The 20,936-nt window shown below is 49.1% G+C and overlaps 3 protein-coding genes and 1 long non-coding RNA gene across 11 annotated transcripts in view; 2 read left to right on the top strand and 2 right to left on the bottom strand.

Moving 5' to 3' along the window:
- Positions 1-2,349, bottom strand: part of POLE (DNA polymerase epsilon, catalytic subunit) — a 75,186-nt gene extending 72,837 nt beyond the window's left edge. For all 5 annotated transcript variants that reach the window (XM_073222982.1, XM_037014333.2, XM_037014329.2 and 2 more), the window contains exons 1-4: positions 2,211-2,349; positions 931-1,072; positions 484-564; positions 26-70 (exon numbers count right to left, since the gene is read on the bottom strand). In XM_073222982.1, coding sequence (XP_073079083.1) covers positions 26-70; positions 484-564; positions 931-1,072; positions 2,211-2,272 — 330 coding nt within the window. In that variant the 5' untranslated portion in view covers positions 2,273-2,349. The remainder of the gene's footprint in view (positions 1-25; positions 71-483; positions 565-930; positions 1,073-2,210) is intronic.
- Positions 2,350-2,538: 189 nt separating this feature from the next.
- Positions 2,539-13,198, top strand: PXMP2 (peroxisomal membrane protein 2). Of its 3 annotated transcripts, none has more exons than XM_017680713.3 (6): positions 2,539-2,706; positions 4,232-4,348; positions 5,601-5,763; positions 8,632-8,751; positions 10,450-10,510; positions 13,002-13,198. In XM_017680713.3, exons 1-6 carry the CDS (start codon positions 2,585-2,587, stop codon positions 13,052-13,054), a joined length of 636 nt encoding a protein of 211 aa, XP_017536202.1. In that variant the 5' UTR covers positions 2,539-2,584; the 3' UTR covers positions 13,055-13,198. The 3 variants fall into 3 exon arrangements, with proteins under 3 accessions (XP_017536202.1, XP_017536201.1, XP_017536204.1); XM_017680712.3 differs by lacking the exon at positions 13,002-13,198 and adding an exon at positions 12,260-12,397; XM_017680715.3 differs by lacking the exon at positions 13,002-13,198 and having other exon boundaries at positions 10,450-10,793.
- Positions 3,605-9,515, bottom strand: LOC108409905 (uncharacterized). The gene is made up of 2 exons (XR_001856357.3): positions 8,822-9,515; positions 3,605-5,832 (listed from the first exon to the last, which is right to left on the bottom strand). It is a non-coding gene; the product is annotated as an uncharacterized lncRNA (long non-coding RNA).
- Positions 13,199-13,352: 154 nt separating the features above from the next.
- On the top strand, positions 13,353-20,574 carry PGAM5 (PGAM family member 5, mitochondrial serine/threonine protein phosphatase). 2 transcript variants are annotated; one of them, XM_017680725.3, is made up of 6 exons: positions 13,353-13,591; positions 15,869-16,044; positions 17,159-17,284; positions 17,403-17,491; positions 17,631-17,764; positions 19,564-20,574. In XM_017680725.3, the coding sequence occupies exons 1-6, from the start codon at positions 13,401-13,403 to the stop codon at positions 19,712-19,714; spliced, it is 867 nt and encodes a 288-aa protein (XP_017536214.1). In that variant the 5' UTR covers positions 13,353-13,400; the 3' UTR covers positions 19,715-20,574. The 2 variants fall into 2 exon arrangements, with proteins under 2 accessions (XP_017536214.1, XP_017536215.1); XM_017680726.3 differs by having other exon boundaries at positions 17,634-17,764.
- The last annotated feature ends 362 nt before the right edge of the window (positions 20,575-20,936 follow it).

Here is a 20,936-nt window from a genome sequence, read left to right on the forward strand (position 1 = left end):
CCTGGTCTGTAAACCACAGACTTACTTTTCTGGTTGCAATGTAGAAATATGGCTTGTAGGGCAACGCCACCTGCCAGAGTCACCAACCCATTTGGAGGCAATGAGAAAAAAGAAAAAGGAAGAAAAGTGAAGACAGACTGTTTTGACCCGTGAGCAGCCTAGATCTAATACACCCTTGACCTCAGCATCTCTTTAAGAGGCGGCTCAGTAGGAAATGAGACCTAGAGCATACTCAAGGGGCAAGAGTCTAAGCCACATGACATGGCTCATCCTGCAGCCCTTCGTGCTAGCTTCCGAGGACACCTTAGGTGGTGGCTGGTGTGGCTCCAAGGGGCCCATGCTCCCAAAAGGGCTTCAGGCTGCTGCAAGCTAGCAGCCACTTATCCCTCTCCTCAGCTGCACAGCTAACGATCCCTCATCATTTGGATCCAGCTATACCTCACTGCTGAGTGGGTTTTAGGTTCTTGGGATTCAGGAGCTTACCTTAAATCTGCTGCCATCATCTTGAATAAAGTAGTAATCCACTGCACTGACTAAGCGTTTATCTTCATCTAAAATCTCAGTCTAGGAGAGATCAGTCAACATGGGCAAGGTTTTATCCCCCACAGGGCACAGGAGCCCTTTCCCTCCCACTCTTGGGAAAACTTTTTTTCCACCCCTGCCAAACAATCCTGGCCCTGATCGCAAGGACCACATCATGACAGCCTCCAAATGGGGATTTTTCTTAATGTCCCCTTCACCTCTGAAGCTTCATTCTTACAGGAAACAAGAATGCCCATCACCTGACTCTTCCCAGTGGCCCAATGACATTAGAGAGAAAAGCTGGAGAGCCTCTAACAACCCTACGGCCACCTGTGCCACCCAGACAGGTGGCACCACTCTTCTCAGGCAAAGGGCTGTGCCATGCCTTCCTGAGACCCTGGTCCTTACGGGGTGCATGTTGATGAGCCAGCCTGTCCTTTCACCAGGCTCCTTAAGTCTCTCAAAACCAAACCGCAAATCCATCTTATCCGTCCACTGACTGCGTTCCAGGCGCTTGAGTGCGGAGATGGAGGATGAGGGGCCATCATCCCTGAGTGAGAGGAGGAGGATCCAGTCTTCATCCACCGGGACGCTTGCCACTCCCACAACCCTCAGTCCGCCCAGAGTAAGCCCTTCGGATGCGACATGGCAGATGCACCCCTGGAAACCTCACATTTGGCAAGAAGCTTGATAATTAGCGGGCATCGTGGTAAAACCATGACTGGGACAGGACACTCAAAAGGTGGTCAACACTGTAGCCAGAACACCAGCAACAGTAATCATGGCTGGACAGTGCTACCTCCTGGGCCCTGATGATGCTCAAGGCCCAGCACTGTGCTCCTGGGAGCTGCCCAGGGAGATGAACACATTCACACGTGGGCATGGTCAAGCAAGTCACTCACTGTGGGGGATCAAAAAGCAAATAGTCCAAATAGCCAAGGGGTGGCTACCCAACGTTCCACCCACCCACAGATACGTTTATCAAATTTATCCACGGGTAACAGCTTGGGTGGTTTTCCAGGAGATTCTGCTGAGCCAGAGAGCCGACCCCCCAAACCACACACATTTTGACTCCACTGCAAAAGCGAAACTGGAGACGAGGCCGCGGGTAGGAGCGGGCAGAGGGGCCCTGTCTACACAAGGCAAGGGACCCGGCCAAGCGTGCCGCGGACACGAAATGCGATGCGCTCGCCCCCACACTCGCTTAGGCGCAGTGCCAATTTCCTGGCTGGGACTTGCTCTGCGTGTAGGATGCTGCCCACGGGGGCGGGTTAAGGGCCTATGGGAACTCGGTGTACGTTCCTACAACTGCATTAGAACCCACAATTGTCTCTGTAAAAAGTTGTTTCCTTACTTTTTAACTTATTTTTTAAACGTTCCCAAATGCATTAATCTGTTTCTTGGTGAAATGAAATTAACGACATCGACCACCCAAAATTTCCACGCGTTATGAGAAAGCCTGCCAGCGCACTCAAAACTGCACGGCGTGTAGGACCGCGAGGCGCCGCGGAACCGAACGGCGGCGCGAAGGCGCCTGCGACCTCACCTCAGACCGCCGCGAGCGCGGAGAGGGAGGGAGCGCCGCCCTGCGCCCACCCTACGGCCCGCCGTCGGCTACCCGGCCCTTGGCCAAAGCCCAGCCCCTCCGCAGGAAGGAAGGACCGCGAGCCCCGCGCCGCCGCCCTCACCGACTGGCCTCTCCGTCCGCGCCCTGTTCCACGCGCCGCCGCCAGCCGCCTCTCAGAACCATAGCTTCCCCACCGCCTCCGCTTCCCGGGAAGAAATTTGGCGCGCTCCACCAACTCTCGCGAGAGAAAGGAAGCACACTGCCACCCATCAGGAGGTTCGTCGCGCCCCGCCCCAACGAGCTCCAATCGCCGCCGGTGCAGGAGGGGCGGTGGCCCGTTAGGGACTCGGGGAAAAGTGTGCTCAGGCGCCCGCCGCGCGCGGCTGTGTCAGTGTCGGGAGGCGCTAGACAGGAATTGTCAGGCGATCCCCGCGCCGCGACTGGTGGGTCTGAGGAGGGGTCCGCCCCGGGCCATCGGGCTGTAGCTGAGAAGCTATGGCGCCAGCGGCGTCGAAGCTGCGGGCCGAGGTCGTGCTCGGGGCGCTTCCGCGGCGGGCCCTCGCGCAGTACTTGCGCCTCCTGCAGTTCTACCCAGTGCTCACTAAGGCGGCCAGCAGGTCGGCGTGGAGCGGCCGCGGGGGGACGGGGTCGGGAGGGCGGGCTGACCTGGACGGCCCAGAGGTCCCGCAGTCCAGTGCTCGGTTGTCCGGTGACCCAGCTGGTTATATACAGCCTATATTGGCGTTTAAGTGTGACAGGCGAAATCCCTGAATATCAAAATGACCCTGCAAAGACCTTAGAATAACCAGACAGCTCAGAACGTGCGGTTTGGGTATTGGGTTCTGAAAAGTAACCCTTAGGCACTCTAAAATGTGAACTCGGGGAGCCAGACAGGGGGAGAGCACACAATGAGGATTGTGCAGGGGCCTTCCCCCACTGACCTGGAGCCCACACCTCACAGTTTGTTAGTCCCCACGCTGTTCTGAGTCAGGACGGTCCAGCAGCGCTGCTGGCTAGCTCCACCCCTTTGATTTGGAGACCTAAACTTAGAAGATGTCTCCTCCATTACTTTTAATAAATTTTATGTTTGTCCCCTTTCATTACTTTAGCATTTAATAAATATGTGCAGTATGTTTCCTGTGTACTGGGTTTCAGTAGTGATTAAGACAGGTGGGTAATATCCCCACCTTCCTGGAGCTTGCACTCTAGTGAAAAACTAGACAAAAAAACAGATTAATATGTAACAGATAAAGTGGTCAGGGGAGTTTTATCTGAGGAAGTGACATTTGAACAGAGGCCTGCACAAGGGGAGGTAATAGGCCATGCGAAGAAGGGAAGCAGAAGCTCCTGAGCAAAAAGTACAGCAACTGCAAAGGTCCTGAGGGAGGCTATGGTAATGATGGAGAGGTGGCAAGGTCTAAGTCACTGTAGAAAATGAACAGTGAGCACGGGAGGATGAGAAAGAAGCAGCCATGGTCAGAAGGTAGCTACAGACCAAGCCTTGGAACAACTAGACCTATCTCTACCTTTTTATTGAAATTTTATGACAATAATTGTAGATTAGCATGCAGTTGTAAAAAATAACACAGGCAGACCCCTTTTACACTTTGCCCAGTTTCTCCCATTGGTAATATTTTGTAAAACTACAGTACAATATCACAACAAAGACACTGGTGTAGATACAGTCTACAGATCACATTAACATCTCCCCAGCTTTGCTTGTACTGGCATACATACATGTGTGTGCATGCACAGTTCTATGCAGTTTCATTGTGTATAGGTTTGTATATCCACCACAGTCAAAACAGGAAAGTTCCATCATGAGGGTACTTCCGGTTGCCCATTTATAATCACACATCTCCCTCCCACACACAGTAACCTTTTGCAAAATTATAGTACAATGTCACGATCAGGACACTAGCATTGATAAACTGCACCAATTGGAAATCTTACTGTGCTCCTGTGTGTGTATTAAGTTATACCATCTCCACTTTTTGAGGTAGGGACCTTACATTGCACTGCTTTAATAAAGATTCATTTCCACCCATCCTCAGCATGATCTCAGAACAGCCATGCTAATTCTGTTCAGAAATGGACACCTTGCTGTTTGCTTCTGTTTTCTGATTAGCTCTCTGTCCACAGTGGCATTCTGTCAGCACTTGGGAACTTCCTGGCCCAGATGATTGAGAAGAAACGGAAAAAAGAAAACTGCTTTCAAAAACTAGATGTCAGCGAGCCGCTCAGATATGCCATTTATGGGTGAGTTCCATAAAGGTTTACCCAGTAGCAGACTAAGTGTGACAAAGTAAGGTGTCAAGGTCAAGAGTCTGGAATAATCTAATTTGGAAAAATTAAAGCATTGTGTATAGGTATCCTGAAAAATGTCATTTCTGAATGACTTTTTGAATTGCAAAAGCATAGAGATTTAGGAGTTTTTTAAATAAATCCACTCTGAGTTCTCTGGCCAATGACAGTATTTGCATAGGTGGATTATTTTTAAGTCTTTTACAACAAAGTTTTTTTTTTTTCAATTCAAAATTCACAGATTTTGTCTTTGTATGTTAACTATAGTGATCACAGCTTTTTCCATAACATATTTAAAGTGTAAGCCCCTAGAGAGGGATGCATATCGGTATCATCTGGGAAGCCTCATCCAATTGCAGTTTTTCATTCATTCTCCTCCTACTGGGAACCCCTGCTCCAGGCCACTGAACCTTCTACAGCAAGGGGAAGACTACTGAGATTCCCCTTGTTTAAAGACTTCCAGTGTCAGAAATTGAAAGATCTATGGGTTCCTTCCTATCTTTTTATGCCAAATTTTCTGGAGCTGCAGATCTGTTGTCCCAACAGATGTAGTTCCCTTCCAAGTTCTCTGTTTACTTTGGAACAAATAGTAGGAAGTGCCAGTATGGACACACACTACTAGGTTTCACTCTTGCTAATTATCTAGGGAGTTTGGTGAGCAGCTCTAACACCAGACATGTGTCCATTTGTTTATTGTTGAGCACCTTCTCTGAGCCAGGCCCTGTTCTAGGCCTGCAGTCACAGCAGTGAACAGATAGACACAATCCTGTCTCGTGGCATTTACCTTTTGGGGTTGAGGAGAGCGTATTTTTTGACTACTCAAATAAGATTATGACATGTAGTGAAAATGCTATGAAGAAAATGAAACAAGACTTGGAACTGAGAGTGGCTAGGATAGTGGTGGGTTGATTATCCAGGACAACCAGCAAAGAATTCTCCAAGCTGATGGGATTGAGAAGGAGCTGGTCACATGAAGACTGGGGGAACCCAAGGCAAGAACAAATCTGGTCTGTGAAAGGCAAAAAAAATGCTTGGAGGAGATTCAAAGAAAGCATATTTTCTAGAAGGAGCATGTAGACCTATGTGGTCAGTGATGAGGGACTCCAGGAAGGCAGGTTTTCAGACTTGGACCTTGGGGGTGAAGCTGGACCCTGGAAGGGCACATCCAGAGGACTGAGTCCAGCTCACCCCAACGGCGGGGCCTCAGGTTCTTCTTCACAGGGCCACTGAGTCACTTCTTCTACCTCTTCATGGAGCACTGGATCCCTTCTGAGGTCCCCTGGGCAGGGGTCAAGCGGCTCCTCCTGGACCGCCTCGTCTTTGCACCGGCCTTCCTGCTATTGTTCTTCACCGTCATGAACTTCCTGGAGGTTGGTCTTACGCCGTAGCCCTTCTAACAGATCTTCATTTGGCACAGGGGTTCTTCACCTGGTATCCTCCTGTGGAATTCAGGGGTCTGTGAACTTTTCAGTACACTCAAATTGAAGTTTCACATTTTCTTTTATAAATGTCAGAAATAAACCAAGTCATATTATCAGTACCTGTTGGTCTGCAGGAGCAGTCAGATACTTTCATATCATCCTCAGTTGTTACAGATACCCAGAGTGTTATTTTATGCTCATTACTCCCTGTACCTGCCTTTAGGTCTTGTTGCTGGATGTGTTCATAAAGAAACACACGTACTAGTCTATAATAAAATTGTCTGAATATTTTGGTAGCCACATTTCAGTGTAATTGGTTCCTTTGTAATCTGTATATTTTATTTTATTTTATACATTACAAAACTGAGAAGGGTGTCCATGGGCTTCATGAAACAGAAGTTTCAGACCCCTACTGAAATGCTGCAGAAGCTCGCATTAACTCAGTGCCTGGATGTGCTCTGAAGAGATTACCTTATCAGCATAGACACCACAACCCACTGTGTAAGAGGTGTGTTCCAGTGCAGTCACCAGGCAGGTCTGTTCTAATGTGCCCAACCCAAGTCCCTTCCCAGTTTATGAGCACTTTCAACCCCTGCTGTGTGCTGTGTGCCCAAGATGTATCATGTTCTGCCCTGATGGTAATTTATTTCAACCATTCACAGCAGGTAAATGGTTTCACTTAGGTTTTCTTTTGAAACACCATTCTGAGTTCTTGTTACTAAGGAAAACACCCCTTGTTGTCTAAAGAGACCCTGGAGGGAGAATGAAAGATGTCTAGCTTAACTGTGATAGCTAATAAGTCCCTGATAGTAACAAGAAATGTTTGGAAAGTCCTGAGGAAATCTGACGTAGGAAGAAGCAAAGGGAATCCACATTAGAAGTAAAGGTTTCTCATTGTTTTTCCTTCTAAATATGAAGGGGATACATTTTTATTAAAAAACAAAAACCTCATACATATATGTCTGTGGGACTAAAGTGAATAACATAAATGACACATGGGAACACACTGTACCACACCTACTCGATGCCTCTGAACCCAACACTGTGGTCATATACATCATGTTACAGACACACAGCATCCCACATGCCTGTCCCTTTTGTGTAAGGACTTGTGCTAGAATGGTCCAAGGAGGCTGTCCTTGTTTATCCTGCAGTGACATAAATAATACAAACAGCTGACATGTATTGAGCACCTGGCCTTGTCCCAAGCTCTGCATCAAGTGCTTTATGTCATTTGCACCTCAAATAAACCCCATTTGACAGTTGAGGAAGTTGAGGGCCATGGGAGTAAGTCATGGGCTGAAGGTCCTATAACTTGCAAGTCCATTAATTGGGATTCAGACCCAGGCTTTGTGTCTCTGGCGCTCTTAACCCTATGGCTTTTTTACCCCCAGGAGGTTTGTTTCCCCACATTCTTGACAACTGTGATTGTATTTTTCTTTTAAATAGTTTGCAGTCTCATAGCTGAAAAATAATTTAAATATCTTTATGATGTTGAACACCTTTTTATATGTTTACTGTAGTTCCATAAACTTTCCATTTACTTTTTTCTTACTGATTTGTAATTTCTATATATTAAGGTTCTCAATCCCTTGCCAAATATAAGGTGCAGATATTTTTCCCATTTTTTAGGTGTTTGTATTTTAACTTCATATAACATCAAAAGATTTTTATAAAGTTACAAATTTTAAGTTGTATAAGGTTTTTTATAGTGTATTTCTCTATATGCGAGTTTAACAGTTCATGTATTAAAATGTCCTTCTTTTCCTTTATATGCTTCCTTAAAATAAAATATTTAAAATATACTCCCATAGTTTCATGATATTTTGTACATTTTGATGAACTCAAAGATAATAGAAGTATTCTCCTATACTTCCCTCTAGTATTCTTATGGTTTTGTTTTTTTTTTTACTTCATATGTAGGAGATTTACTTCTGTCTTGGCTTTTTTCACTTAAAAAGCAAATTGACTCCATAATTGAACAGTCTTTTGTGTTCTGAAACGTTAACTTTGTCATATTCTTATCCCCATGTGTACAGGCCACTGTGTGGACCCTTTGCTCTTTTGCTGGATTCTGTCAATTTCCATTATATGATTTTTTAGGGACCGGGAGGTATTGCTACTAGACTTTTATAATTACCATAATCTTTAGTATTTTTTAAATATCTAGTTAGGTAGCCCTCCCCTTGTTATTCTTTATTAAGATGGCTATTCTTTTTTTTAACTTTTGATATCACTAATGATGTACAATTACTTGAACAACATTATGGTTACTAGACTCCCCCTATTATCAAGGCCCCCCCACATACCGCATTACAGTCACTGTCCATCAGCGCAGTACGATGTTATAGAATCATTACTTTTCTTCTCTGTATATACTGTATATAAATCCTAAGCATTTACCCTTCCAGATGACATGTCCCATCAATTTACTGGGGTTCGTTTTTTAAAAACTCCTGAAAAGCTCTGGTTGGAAATGCATCATCTATGGAGACTGTTGCGGAAAGAACTGATAGCTGCGCCATAAACAGCAGTTCGGGTGCCCAAGGCCACAGCACGTGTTACCCCATGGGTCAGCCCTGTGAGGAGGGATGGGCGCGGAGCAGGGTGAGCCGCGCGCGACCTGGTGCTGTCCCAGCTGGATGGTTAGCTCCCTCTAGCTGCGCCGCTCACCCCGCACACGGGTGTACCGTCTACGCAAAAGCGGAACAAAATCTGGTTTAAAAAGCCGTTGTGTTAGGATTTGGCCTCCAGACCTTGGTGCCCAGGTTCCAACCCGAGTCGCAGAGGTGGCTCACCACGCGCCCTCCTTTCCAGGGCAGGGACGCGGCCGCCTTTGCCGCCGGCGTGAGGAGGCGCTTCTGGCCGGCGCTGCGCACCAACTGGCAGGTCTGGACCCCGGTTCAGTTCGTCAACGTCAACTATGTGCCTCTGCAGGTGAGGTCCGCGCGGGGCCCTCCCTCCTCCACCCGAGACCGCTTCCCACCTCCTTGTCACCCCAACTTACAGCCCTTCCAGGGATTCGGATTCTCGGGGGGTGAAGATGAGTATAAGGGACTCCCATCTGCGGACGTCTTCTGCGGTGAAGCGTTCGCAGAAGCGTGAGCAGATGCAAAGTGGTGGCAGGTTCGCAGGCGGGCGAGGACAGCCACACCTGCCGTGACGTCACCCCCTTGGCGGCGGGCGGAGCACTCAGTGAATACACCAGAAGACGCCCGCGGGGACTGCGCGCCGCCTGATGACGTTGGGACCCACTCAGGATGGAGGGAGCCATGAGGGGCTATAAGCCGTGTGTCTGAGCAGAAGCGAGCTCAACAGGGCCTGTGCCGAGGTCCAGGCAGGTTTGCACCGATGCTGCCTGCCTGCCCAGCCTTCTGGGGAGGCCTTGGCTCCAGGTCACGGCTGGCCCGTTATCACTGTCTGCATACTGAGTACAGCATGGCTCTGCCGGGTTGCAAGACCACTCCAGGGTTGAAGATTGGCTAGAAGGAATCAGGGGACTCAGGGTATCTTTGTGCACATGGCCTGCATTTATTACAGCCACGCAGCAAGGACATACAACTGGATCCTGGGAAATCCACAGCAGACATTCTAGGCTCCCTCCCTGTTGGTCACACAGCAGCTCTTGCCCACCACCACCCAGCCTGTTTCTGCCCAGGGTTTTTACTGGGGCCGGTCATGGAGACACCTTTGCCCAGCATGTGCCAGAATTCAAGTCCCAGGAGAGAAGATTGCCTGCAGAAACAACCACATTGTTCCTGCAAGCACTCTAGGCACAGGGAGCCATTATCAATCGGGGAAAGGTGGGAAACCACGTGAAACCCAGTTTCCAGACACCAGCCAAGGGCCGTCCTTTCAAATGTGCCTTTCAAAGGACAGTAGCCTCTGGCCTGCTGTGTTTGTCCTCTTTTGTACACCATTGAGTAAACCACTTGAAACTAGGGAGAAGACGGGGTGCTTGAGGATGCTCAGTCTGGGTAGTGAGAGAGCAAAGGCTGGAAAATGGAATCCTGAGCAGCTTAGGGACAGTGCCGGTATTATTGACCTGAGAAGATGGAACGTCAGGTCAGAGTTTGCATTTTAGGTGGTTGCAGGTGACTGCTTAAAGGGGTGGTAGAGTTTATTAAACAAATATTTATTGAGCATGGACTGTTATGCCCCATTGCACTAGACTCTGGGGATACAGTAATTAATGAGGTAAAACAGACTGCTATTTTCATGGAGCTCATATGCCAGGGAGACTCACTGGTTGACTGAAGGTGATTTCACTGGGGGTATATCCATCAGCTCATGGAAGCCTTGTAATGGAACAGCAACAGGTTAAAGTAGCGGGAGCAGGAAGGGGCTAGTCAAGCTACCTGCACAGTGGCTGGTGCTGGGGTGAGAGGCCGAGCCAGGAGCAAAAGTGTTCAGTGAAGGAGAATAAGAGCAACTGTTTTCCCTACTAGCCTATAAATATCATTAGGCAGGGACTGTTAAGGGCGAAGCACAGTGCTTTGTACAAAGTATAGACTCAGTGAATGCTATAGTGAGGTGGGTGGACCAACCAAGAACTCTGTCCCAGGGGATCAGTGCCTTCTGAGTGCAATCAAAGCCCCCATCTTTACCAAGGCCTGACTGTGTTCTCTTTGGCAGTTCCGGGTGCTTTTTGCAAACGTGGTGGCTCTGTTCTGGTACGCCTACCTGGCTTCTCTGGGTAAGTGAAGATGGCCTGAAGAGAATGTCAGACTGTGGACATGGGTCTGGGGAATGCTCACCTGCCCAAATTGAGAGCAGAAACAACCTAATCAGGACTTTATCTGACTCTAAATAATGTGACTCAAGATGGCCTAGAATGATGAGAAAAAGGTCTTTTAATCAGAATTTCATATCTTAAAAAGGCAGTAGCTGTGTTCATGTAGCACTGCCCTAGAAACTTAAAATATGGTTTCACTTGTCACCTTGGATTGAATTATCAGAATAAACTGTAATGTAGCTTTCTCAGTGATTTTAATCCCTCAGATTGTCACTTTTGGAGAAACATGTGGTCAAAGGGCTGCCCTCAGATTTTTTAAGTTTTTTTTAAAATTGTAAAATATATAGTACGACTGCTTAGATACCTGGCACCATAGGAAAAGGGCTTTTATAGCCTTGGAATTCTGAGAGGCTGGGTGATAAATATATGCCACCCTTTCAGCTTTTTCCCCTTGCTCTCCTATTGCTCATTTATATTAACCCTCCCTCCCCACTTTTTTCCATTCCTAGAACATTCCTTCCCGACAGTGTTCCATTTTTGTTTCATAGATACAATATCCTCCCAGATCTTAATTATATGTTTTTTGAAATTTTCCTCTGTCCAACCTGCCATTTGTTTTCTCAGGGTTCACTTTGTTTGATTTGGTATCTTTTCTAATCAGGAATTCCTTAAACATCTGATCTTGTTATTAACTCAGGGGAAAAAAATGTGTTCCCAGCCTGGGGCAAATAAACCTTTGAAGCCAAAAATCAGTCAAAGGGAAAAACAAAGTGGGAGAAATCCATTTATTGCTTACAAGAGTCAGCTACTCCCATTCACCCAGTATCTCTTGCGACCCAGCTGCAAAGGCCCCCAAAACACTCTCAGGTCCAGATGCTCGCTCACTGTTCACCTACCCTGTAATCACCTATGGCTGTGGAGATAGACTACTTCTCTCCATCCCTTGGAAACACCTATTGATATGGAGATGTACTAAGGCAAGGTGAGAGATTCTGGAAATACTGCAATTTTATCTACAACTGTGCATCAGTGTTTAAGAGCCAAAGCCACTCACGCCTTAGTGTGGGGGGGGCTGTACTTGCCCAGTGGTACTCAGCACTGAGGGAAGACCAAGACCAAGCAGGGGTCCAGTTTTATTGAGGATCCCCCATTTTCAATAGCTGAGGCCTCTTCTCTCAGGTTGGTCAGTTTCCCCAGAGAGGAATACTTTAATTTTCTTGCCCCTGGGGGAAGTATGATGGTTTTAGTGGGGCAGCGAACATTCTTGTGGTTAACTGGAAGGGATTAGAGGCCCTACTATTCGTATGTAAACTTCATATAGTGTCATCTCTATTACTGCATCCCAGTCTCAGCTATGTGTGTTCTTAAACCCAGAGTTCTTCCGGTTCAAATCATCTGGGATGAAATTTCTCTCATCTTCTGCCATGATAGAGGTGACATATTCATCTGAATGTACAGATGATGGAGGGGTGCAGAGGGCAGCCTCTTACATATTTTCAATCAGCCCTCATGGGTTTAGCCCCACTTACCTTCCTCAGAAGTGGGGCTAGTGCCCATGACTCCCCTCTCCCCAACTAACTGAAGTGAGCTTGCTTTTTGGCTTCCCTCAGTGCAGGCAACTGATGTTCCATCTTTGCAGGTCAATAATGATCTGATTTCCAGTGTCCAAAATTTGGTCAACTGATCTCTTTGCTTTGTTTTCTCCTGTAGACTCAAGTATGTCCTTGTGGATTCGTCTTTTTTCTTTTAAAAAATCTTTTTACTAACATTTTGATAAACAACTTTTTGGAAGGAAACATCAAATGTGTGGGTTCAAGACATGTTTAAGCAAAGGTCTGGGCATTTCTGTGGAATAAATTTATGCTCCAAAACCCAGAGTAATTTTTTTTTTTAAGGTAAAGCAGATCATGCCATTTCCCAACTTTAAAACCTGCAAAGATGATCCAGAATACCACTTCTGGGTCTACACCCAAAAGAACTGAAAGTGGGGACTTAATACAGAGATATTTGCACACTTGTGTTCTCAGCAGCAGGATTCACAACAGCCAAGAGGTGGAAACAACCCAAGGGTCCACTGACCCATGAGTGTATAAGCATGTCCATCCACACGGTGGAACATTCAACCTTAAAAGGAGGAAATCCCGACACCTGCTACATGGGTGCAGTGAGGGAATGGTGCTCAGTGAAATCAGCCAGTCCCAAAGGACAGACTCTGTATGACTATTTACGCGAGGTCCCCAGAGTCGTCAAACTCGTAGAGAGCATAATGGTCGGGGCCAGAGGCCAGCGGGAGGGGGACGGGTTCCGGGAAAGGAGTTCAGTTTGGGAAGAAGAGAAAATCCTGGAATAAGAGGTGGGGAGGCTGCACTACAGCGTGAATGCGCCAATGCCCCGGCAATGTGCGCTTAAAGTGAATACTACAGTATATCTTATGATGTGTATTTCCCCACAGTAAAAATAAAAAGCGACCAACGCCGGGGACTTCTCCCGGCTCACTCGAACTAGAATCCCAGGCTCTGGTGCTCACGGCCCTCGCTCGCCTCCGCTGCTCCCAGCTCCTTCCAGCCTCGGCCTCCAGGCTTGGTTCTCTGGAACCCGTCGTCCCCTTCGAAGTAGGCGCCGTGCCGCAACGCCTGCCTCCCGAGAAGCGCCACGTGGACACTCGAGCTCTCCAACCGCTGCCCTCAGCGCACTCGGCCGTTTCCCAGAAGGCCCAGGTAGCGGGGCGGGGGGCGGGACTTCCGCCCTCGCGTAGCCGACTAGCCGGAAGCGTAATCCCGCGGAAGCGTGTCACTGGCGGCGCGCCGTCCGAACCGAAAGCGCCTGCGCGGGATTGGCTCGGGCCGGCAGCATGGCGTTCAGGAAGGCGCTGCAGCTGGCGGCGTGTGGCCTGGCCGGAGGCTCAGCAGCTGTACTTTTCTCGGCTGTGGCGGTGGGCAAGCCTCGCGCGGGCGGTGACGCGGAGCCTCGGGTGGTCAAGCCGCCGGCGTGGGCGGGGGCCGCGCGCCCCGGTCCCGGCGTCTGGGACTCCAACTGGGATAAGTACGCGGCTGACTCTGGCGCTGCTAAGGGCCTGCGCAGCTAAGGGGCTGGGGCCGGGCGCAGGGCTGAGGCGCGGTCTCCGCGGACGGGGCGCGACGCGGGACTGAGGCGCGGTCTTCGTTCGGGGCGCGGGCTGCGATGCGGCTCGTCATGGGAGGAGCCGGTGCCGGGCGCCTGGGGAAGCCTGAGCCGGCATTTCAGTCCAGGATCGAGGGCTACCATCCTTGTTCTTAACATCCGAATCCTCGGGGAGGGTGAGGGCAGGTTGATCCTATCTTTGCTGGAAGGGTGACGCACGTGTCTAGGGGCCTTCGCGGGTAACTGCGCCAGGACGCGGCTGTCAGGCAGCCTGAATGCGGGCTGGCCGCGAGTCGTGGGTCTTGGGTGGCCGCTGGCCACCTGTGCTTTATTGAGCGTTTGAATATAGCACCTCTGATCAGGAAACAGTTTTTAGACTTACTTAACATGAATTAAGGCAGAAAACAAAGTGCAGATTTTTAAATATTGCTTATGTGTTGAAATGGTAGTACTTTTGATGCATCGGATTAAATAAAGTGAGGCATTAAAATTTCACCTGTTCTACTTTTTAAATGTGGCTTCCTGGAAATTTAAAATTGCATGTGTTGCTGGTATTCTATTTCTGTTGGCTAACATTTCGCTGGAGTCCCGCGTGGCAATTGTGGGATGGTTAGGCGGCCCCAGCTCCTGACTACTTGATGCTTTACTCTGAGGGGGCACAGAGCTAATATTTGTTGTCAGTCTAGTTGTACCAGGAACTTAATGGGTGTTCTTTAAACCGTTAATTTTTAAAAGATATGTTTTAGAATAGTTTTAGATTTACAGAAAAATTATAAGACAACTTAAGTCCTTTACACTTCACACCTAATTTTGTTACATTGCACACTAGAATAATTTTGTTATATTGCACACGTTATTATTAATTGATGTTACTACTTTATTTTCTTCTGTGTTTATCTGCTGTCCATTGACTCTTCCAGGATTCCATGTAACAGCCAACCCTCAGGTCTCTTCAGGCTCTTCTTGGCTTTTATAGTTTCTCAGAGTTGACTTGGACAGTTTTGAGGAGTGCTGTTCAAAGACCTTGTAGAATGTTCCTCGTTTGGGATGTTTGTTTTTCTCCTGATTACACCAGGCTCATACTCTCTTTTTCAAACATAAATACAATCTCCTGAATTTCTTAGATCGTTTTAAGAACTGAGGTTAAAGGACTTGCTTGAAGTAGAACCAGACTCCAGCTTTATTCATTGAAACTGATGTGCTGTGTTTGTTCGACAAGTCTATGTTTATGTGGGGGTGGGGCTGTCCCTGCTAGAAAGTTCAGATCCTCATCTGGCTGAAATCTCCAGCTTCTTTCTGGGGAAACATCCAGTCTCAGCTTTCTGTGTCTGTGCCTGTAGCCCCCCAGTGTCTTCTCTGGCTCATCCCGAGGCTCCCACATGCCTGCCAATGATGCCTCTAGGCCTTGTTGTTCTCTGGGCACCCCAGGTTTGCACAGCCCAGGCAGCAACCTAGAGTCCCCACTATTTCCTTCAAAACTTACTCTTCCACCACACTGTCTCAGCTGAGCAAATTTTTCCCAATTCTACTGATACCACATACATTTAACTTGTATTAACCTCAGTTCGCTGAGCCACCATACACACCGGCCTTCACAAGACTTGGTTGGTGGTTTCTCCACGTCTTTGCTGCTGCTCTCCACCCTCCCCTTCAGCCCAGCAGCGCCACCCAGTAGACTTTCTGCGATAAATGGACCATTGTCCTCACTGTCCCGTGTGATAACTGCATCCCATGTGCTGTGGAGCATTTGAGTACGTTTGGTGTGGCTGGGGAGATGCAGCTTAGTTCTATTCAATTTTCATTATTTTGAATTTAGCCATATCTAGTGGCTGCCATTCGACGGTACTGTGAGGTCACTTCCCACCAGTCCTCCCACAGCCACCCTTCCCTGTTACCTGGTTTCATTTCCTCCCCAGCACTGCTCACCTTGCTAGAACATAAGTTTTACAAGGGCTGTGCTCGTCTGTCTGTTTTTTCACCATCCAGTTTCCCCAGAACAGGCCCAGCACTCAGCTCCTGGGAGTAAATGGGATGTGCTATGAGATGCTGGCCTCTCCTGGGCAGGTGGCAGAGAAAACAGAATACTGAAGCTTCTCCCCTGTGCCTTCCTAAGACAGAAAGACCGTTTCTCAGAAGTATTCAAGGGTCACTTGTGAACAGGGATCACAAGGACACACACCTCTCATATTTCAACATCAGGCGAGAACCACTGTCCCTGGTCAACCTGCGGAAGAGGAACCTGGAGTCTGGAGAAGAACTGGCATCCAGGCTGGACCACTACAAAGCCAAAGCCACACGGCATATCTTCCTCATCAGGCACTCCCAGTACCACACAGAAGCCTCCCTGGCAAAGGACCGCACTCTGACGCCCCTGGGTATGTGGCTGGGGCTTGGGCCTCAACTGAATGTCAAGGACAGTCTCCTAGAGGGTATTCCTAGGGGCACTGGGCCTCCTTGAGCCTGAGTTAGGGACTCAGTACAGATTCAATCCTTGTAATTATCAGCCCAATTCTGCTGCAAAACAGTCTTTGAAAGTGTTCTCAACTTCAAAAAAATATTACAGTGGATCTTGCATGTAGGTGGTTAAGTCCACAGCACATACCAGAGGTGCTCTGTGCACCCTCATGCCTTGCAAGTGGCATCCCATATGTACCCTGTTTGCCATAATTACTACTGAAGGCCCTTCCATCTGGCACTTGCAGCTCTGTTTATGGTCTGCTTCATAAAACCAGGCCAGAGTGGCAGCCCCACCATACCCTGGCAGGAGTGTTGCTTGTGTCAGCTTCTTGCTGTTGTGAGCAGCACCTCTGGGTGTTCTTGCATCTTGGTCTTTGTGTCCATGTGCAAGCGTGTCTGTAGGAGAAAGTCCTAGGAAAAGGAATGCATGTGGTCTGAGATAGAGTATAAACGTTGAAAGATTTCTGTGCTGAATGGGGCATTACCCTATGTACACGTTAAGACATTCAGACGGTGTAAAAGGGTTACTGGTTTGTTCTCCAGCCAGCTGCACCCCTCCTGCTCCAGGTGCACAGTGCGGAGTGAAGTGGCATCGGGGGCAGGGCAATGCATCCAGCTGAAACTTACTCTGAAGGCATTTGAGAAAGCACACTTGTAATCTGCTCTCAGTCTGTACTTAGTAATGCTGGGATCATTGCCCTTTGTATGTGGACATCCGTGATGACTGCAGTTGGTGGATCACCCTCATGTTGTGACTCAGTCTTTGGAAGAAGTTCTGTAAGAATGGGGTGATGGAGCAAGCAGGCCCCTACCCAGATTTTGGTGATCCTTGACCTTGGTCATTATTTTTAATGTTTTCTCTGTATGGGACTGCAGGTAGCTAGGTTACCTCATTGATGTTATCCACTGAATGCCTGGGACCCATTAGTCCCAAACCCCAGGAAGGCCTGCCTGTCTTGTCCCCTGACATTAATGGTACTTGCTAAGGACTAGTCCCAGTGACATGGAAGTTTCTGGTGTATTTCCCTCAAGGTCGTGAACAGGCTGAACTAACTGGTCTCCGACTTGCAAGCTTGGGGTTGAAGTTTAATAAAATTGTCCATTCCTCCATGACCCGTGCAGTAGAAACCACTGACATCATTAGCAAACACCTGCCAGGTGAGTGCCAGGCACCCCTAAGTCCCTTGGCCACAGGTGGGGAGGGAGGGAGCCGGGCTGAGGCCAGGGCCTAGAGCCGCTTCTGAAGGAGCACACTGAGTCACCTGCTGCTCCCCAGGGGTCTGCAAGGTCAGCACAGACCTGCTGAGGGAAGGTGCCCCCATCGAGCCCGACCCGCCTGTGTCCGACTGGAAGCCCGAAGCTGTGGTAAAAAAAAAAACCGTAACAGTGGTCTTCCTCCTGGGGGGCTTCCCCAACTCCACCCTGGCTGCCTCATTCTCCCCATGCTCCTCGACCTGTGGCCTGTGTGCTGCCTGCATACTTAAGGTTTTTACTCTGCCCCCAGCAGTATTACGAAGATGGAGCCCGGATTGAGGCCGCCTTCCGGAACTATATCCACCGGGCAGACACCAAGCAGCAGGAGGACAGTTACGAGATCTTCATCTGCCACGCCAACGTCATCCGCTACATCGTGTGTCGGTGAGGGGCCACTGACAGCTCCTGTGGCCTTTGTCCCATGTCCCCTCTGTCAGACTGTTCCATCTCCTCGTCTTTCCTCCTCTCATGACCTTGATGCCTCCCAGGGAGCCTTCGGGTTGTCTGGTAGAATACCTTTCAGTTTGGAGTTACTCATGATCATGTGCTTTTGGCAGGAATAGCACAGGCGAGACCTGCTTATCCCAGTGTGGGTCTAGGTGCCTGACGCCAATGGCCTCTCCTGGGTGGTGGTCACTTGGCTAAGCTCTGTGCACTGGACTTTTCACACTGGCTGTTACTTTCCCACTGGGGATTGGTCAGTGTTGGGAGACAACGCAGACACCCTGTTTCCTTCCAGCTTATACTGACTGTATGTATCATTTGGGTGGTGGGTCCTTCCTCAGCAGTTCACTCTGGTGTTTGACCCAGTTGCTCCAGTGCTGGCTGTTGGGAGCTCCTTCCTGGGCTCCTGTGTCCTCTGGACCTTCCCTACTTCCTGGCACTATGGAAAGTTCTGGGGTCCTTGTAAGTGCCTCTTGCCCTGAGTGGCAGCTGTGTCACAGGACCCTGTAAGTCAGAAGGCCAGCTGGGTGTTTAATGTGTTTAACCAAATCTCACTGAATGCAAATGTAGAAATAGTGAACAGTCTTGCTCCTGGATCCATTAGAAAGTATTTGTCAGATGCTTCGGTAGCAGAGGGGCTCCTCTTCTCCTTTGATGAGTCTAGCAGTGGGATAGGACACAGCTTGGCCCTTTGGCCCTTGGTACTCATGAGCTTGACGTTTGAGCCCATTGCTGGGGCTGTGGAGGCTGAGCCCCTCTGATGTCACATGTACAGTCCCTGGTGAGAAGCCCAGGAGCTGGGGTTCTTGGCTTGCTCAAGGGTGCTCCAAACTAGATTGAGTGCTGCTGGGCTTTGGACAGGTGGTCACTTGGGGGCTCCCTGCCTCCAACTGACGTGCCCCCAGAGGCACAGTCCCAACGCTTCTGTGTCCCGTGCACTGCCCTGTATGCTGTGCTGGTCCCTGTGGATGTTCCAGACAGGACCAACCTGAGCAGTCACTAGGAGGAAATCCCAGTGTGGGAAATGAAGCAGAAGTAATCAGGGACTTGGAGTAGAGGTACCTGTGTTACATGCAGGACGGGACAAAGCCAGAGTGTTACTGTGATGTTCTCCATGTTGAGGGTGGCCCTGAGAAGCCTTTAAAAGGCAGCTGCTCCCTGAGGTTGACAATTCATGGCAGGAAAACTTGGGAGCAGATGGCAGTGAGGGGTGCCATGGGCATGCTGCTAGTCCCTGAGACTTTCAGGGTCACAAAGGGTGTCTTGGTGGCTGACTTGGAAGCCAAAGTAATGCTGGGCTTCTCAGCAAATACTACCTGCGCCTAAAAAGTATTTTTAGGAGCATGAAAATGCTCCATCTGTCCCAGGGCAGGAAGGACCAGAAATGGACCATGCACTATCGGGCTGCCTATAACGTCTTGGTTTTACCCTGGGAAAACAAATTAAATTGCGGGCACTTGTTAAGAAACAGTTTATTTCTGACGCACTGCAGATCTTGAGTTGGGTTGATCTGCCTCCCAGAGGGGCAGGGCTGTCCCCTCATCCCTTAGTTGATGGGCTCGCAGCCCCTTGCTCTGAGAAACCTCTTGTCTGAGAACAGGAGAGTGATGCTAGTCCCAGCCCGCTGAGTATCTGCTCTGAGACCTTCCCACCTGGGCTCAGGTGCCGTCAGCTCTGCTGGGACCCCAGCCCATCTTGAGGCAGAGCTCCCTGTGCTAGCATGTTTCCCCCTCCTACAGGGCACTGCAGTTTCCTCCAGAGGGCTGGCTTCGCCTCTCCCTTAACAACGGCAGCATCACCCACCTGGTGGTCCGGCCCGATGGCCGAGTGGCGCTCAGGACCCTTGGGGACACGGGGTTCATGCCTCCTGACAAAATCTCCCGCTCCTGAGGCCTGCCTCAAGGACCAGCTCTCTGCAGCACCCTGCCCGGCTCTGGCCGGGGTGCCACTAACAACGTGGGCTCGCTCCTTCATGGTCTTCTCTGCACGGCTTGCACCGTGGTCCTTCCATCTTTCTGGGACAAGGTGACAAAAAAGCCCGTGTCTGAAATGCCAGCATCTCAGCACCTGTGCCTGGACCAGGATGGAAGAGACGTTCAGGTCAGATCAGCCTGCTTTCTCTGAAGGTTTTCTACTGACTCATCACTTTTGATGTCACAGATGCCAGCACTGTGGGGACCACAGCAAATCTGCACTGACAGGTCTTAGGGTCATGACCACAGCTGGCTGGCTACCCTCCCAGGCTCATCAGCAGAGCCGAGGGGCTCAGAAGGAGGGCACCAGCGCTTCCATTTGTAACTTACCTTGCTTCACGCATTCTTTCCAAATCTTTAAACCCTTTGCCATTTAAAATTTTTGTCAATTGGAGATTGTCCTCATCTGGGCTCTTGCTTTGAAAACCAATTTCATCCTCCAGTGTTAGGCATCTCTGGAGCTGCACACAGGGCACCTGGGCAAATGCAGCAGGTTAAATGGCCTGTTGTTCTGGGACAGGGGCAGCCCAGGAGGGTCCCGTTCCAGTAAGATAGCTGACAGCTTGATCATTGCCTCTGGCTATTTGTCTTTTGTGATTCTGTATTAAATTATTTAGACATGATATGTCCATCCCAAATATAGTTTAGAAAAATCAGTAGTTTCTGTGATTGTTATGAACATTTTCTTTGAATTAGTGCAACCAACTAATTGGGGTGTTTGATCCATTTCTGTGTCAATTTTGAAAATAACTACAAAATAAAATTTTATGTTCCTGATTTTTCAAAGTACTAATTGTGAATGTTTTGAAGGAAACTAGAAGCCTGTGCAGCAGCCCCAAAATTTGTGAGGTAGTTTCAACAAGAAGCTCTTTTCAACAGCATTTCCTGAACCCAGGGCTGCTGGCCCTAGAGAGGCCTAGACCCAGGGCAGTGAGCTCAGTGAGTGGTGTTCTAGAAGCAGAACCGTGTGGTCTTCTCCAGAAGTTTTGACAAAGCAGGGACAGTGCCAGCTTTTCAAACCACAGAAGTACCAGGCAGCCTTCATGTCTGACCACAGGCATGAACAAACAAGGGGCCATAGGGCCTCACACCCACAGAGCCTGAGCCCTGGCTCCACGGCCCAGGATGCCTGGTGGTGG

Source organism: Manis javanica, chromosome 15 (genome assembly GCF_040802235.1).
Source record: "Manis javanica isolate MJ-LG chromosome 15, MJ_LKY, whole genome shotgun sequence".
NCBI classification, from domain to species: Eukaryota; Metazoa; Chordata; class Mammalia; order Pholidota; family Manidae; genus Manis; species Manis javanica.

What these genes read in the sequence shown, in the direction of transcription:
- PXMP2 (XM_017680712.3), top strand. Translation starts at nt 2,585, where the DNA reads ATGGCGCCAGCGGCGTCGAAGCTGCGGGCCGAGGTCGTGCTCGGGGCG. An exon ending in CTCAGATATGCCATTTATGG is followed by an intron (nt 4,349 to 5,600) that starts GTGAGTTCCATA and finishes GCGGGGCCTCAG; the next exon opens with GTTCTTCTTCACAGGGCCAC. An exon ending in CGCCTACCTGGCTTCTCTGG is followed by an intron (nt 10,511 to 12,259) that starts GTAAGTGAAGAT and finishes TTTCTCCTGTAG; the next exon opens with ACTCAAGTATGTCCTTGTGG.
- PGAM5 (XM_017680725.3), top strand. Translation starts at nt 13,401, where the DNA reads ATGGCGTTCAGGAAGGCGCTGCAGCTGGCGGCGTGTGGCCTGGCCGGA. An exon ending in TGGGACTCCAACTGGGATAA is followed by an intron (nt 13,592 to 15,868) that starts GTACGCGGCTGA and finishes TTTCAACATCAG; the next exon opens with GCGAGAACCACTGTCCCTGG. An exon ending in ACTGGAAGCCCGAAGCTGTG is followed by an intron (nt 17,492 to 17,630) that starts GTAAAAAAAAAA and finishes CTCTGCCCCCAG; the next exon opens with CAGTATTACGAAGATGGAGC.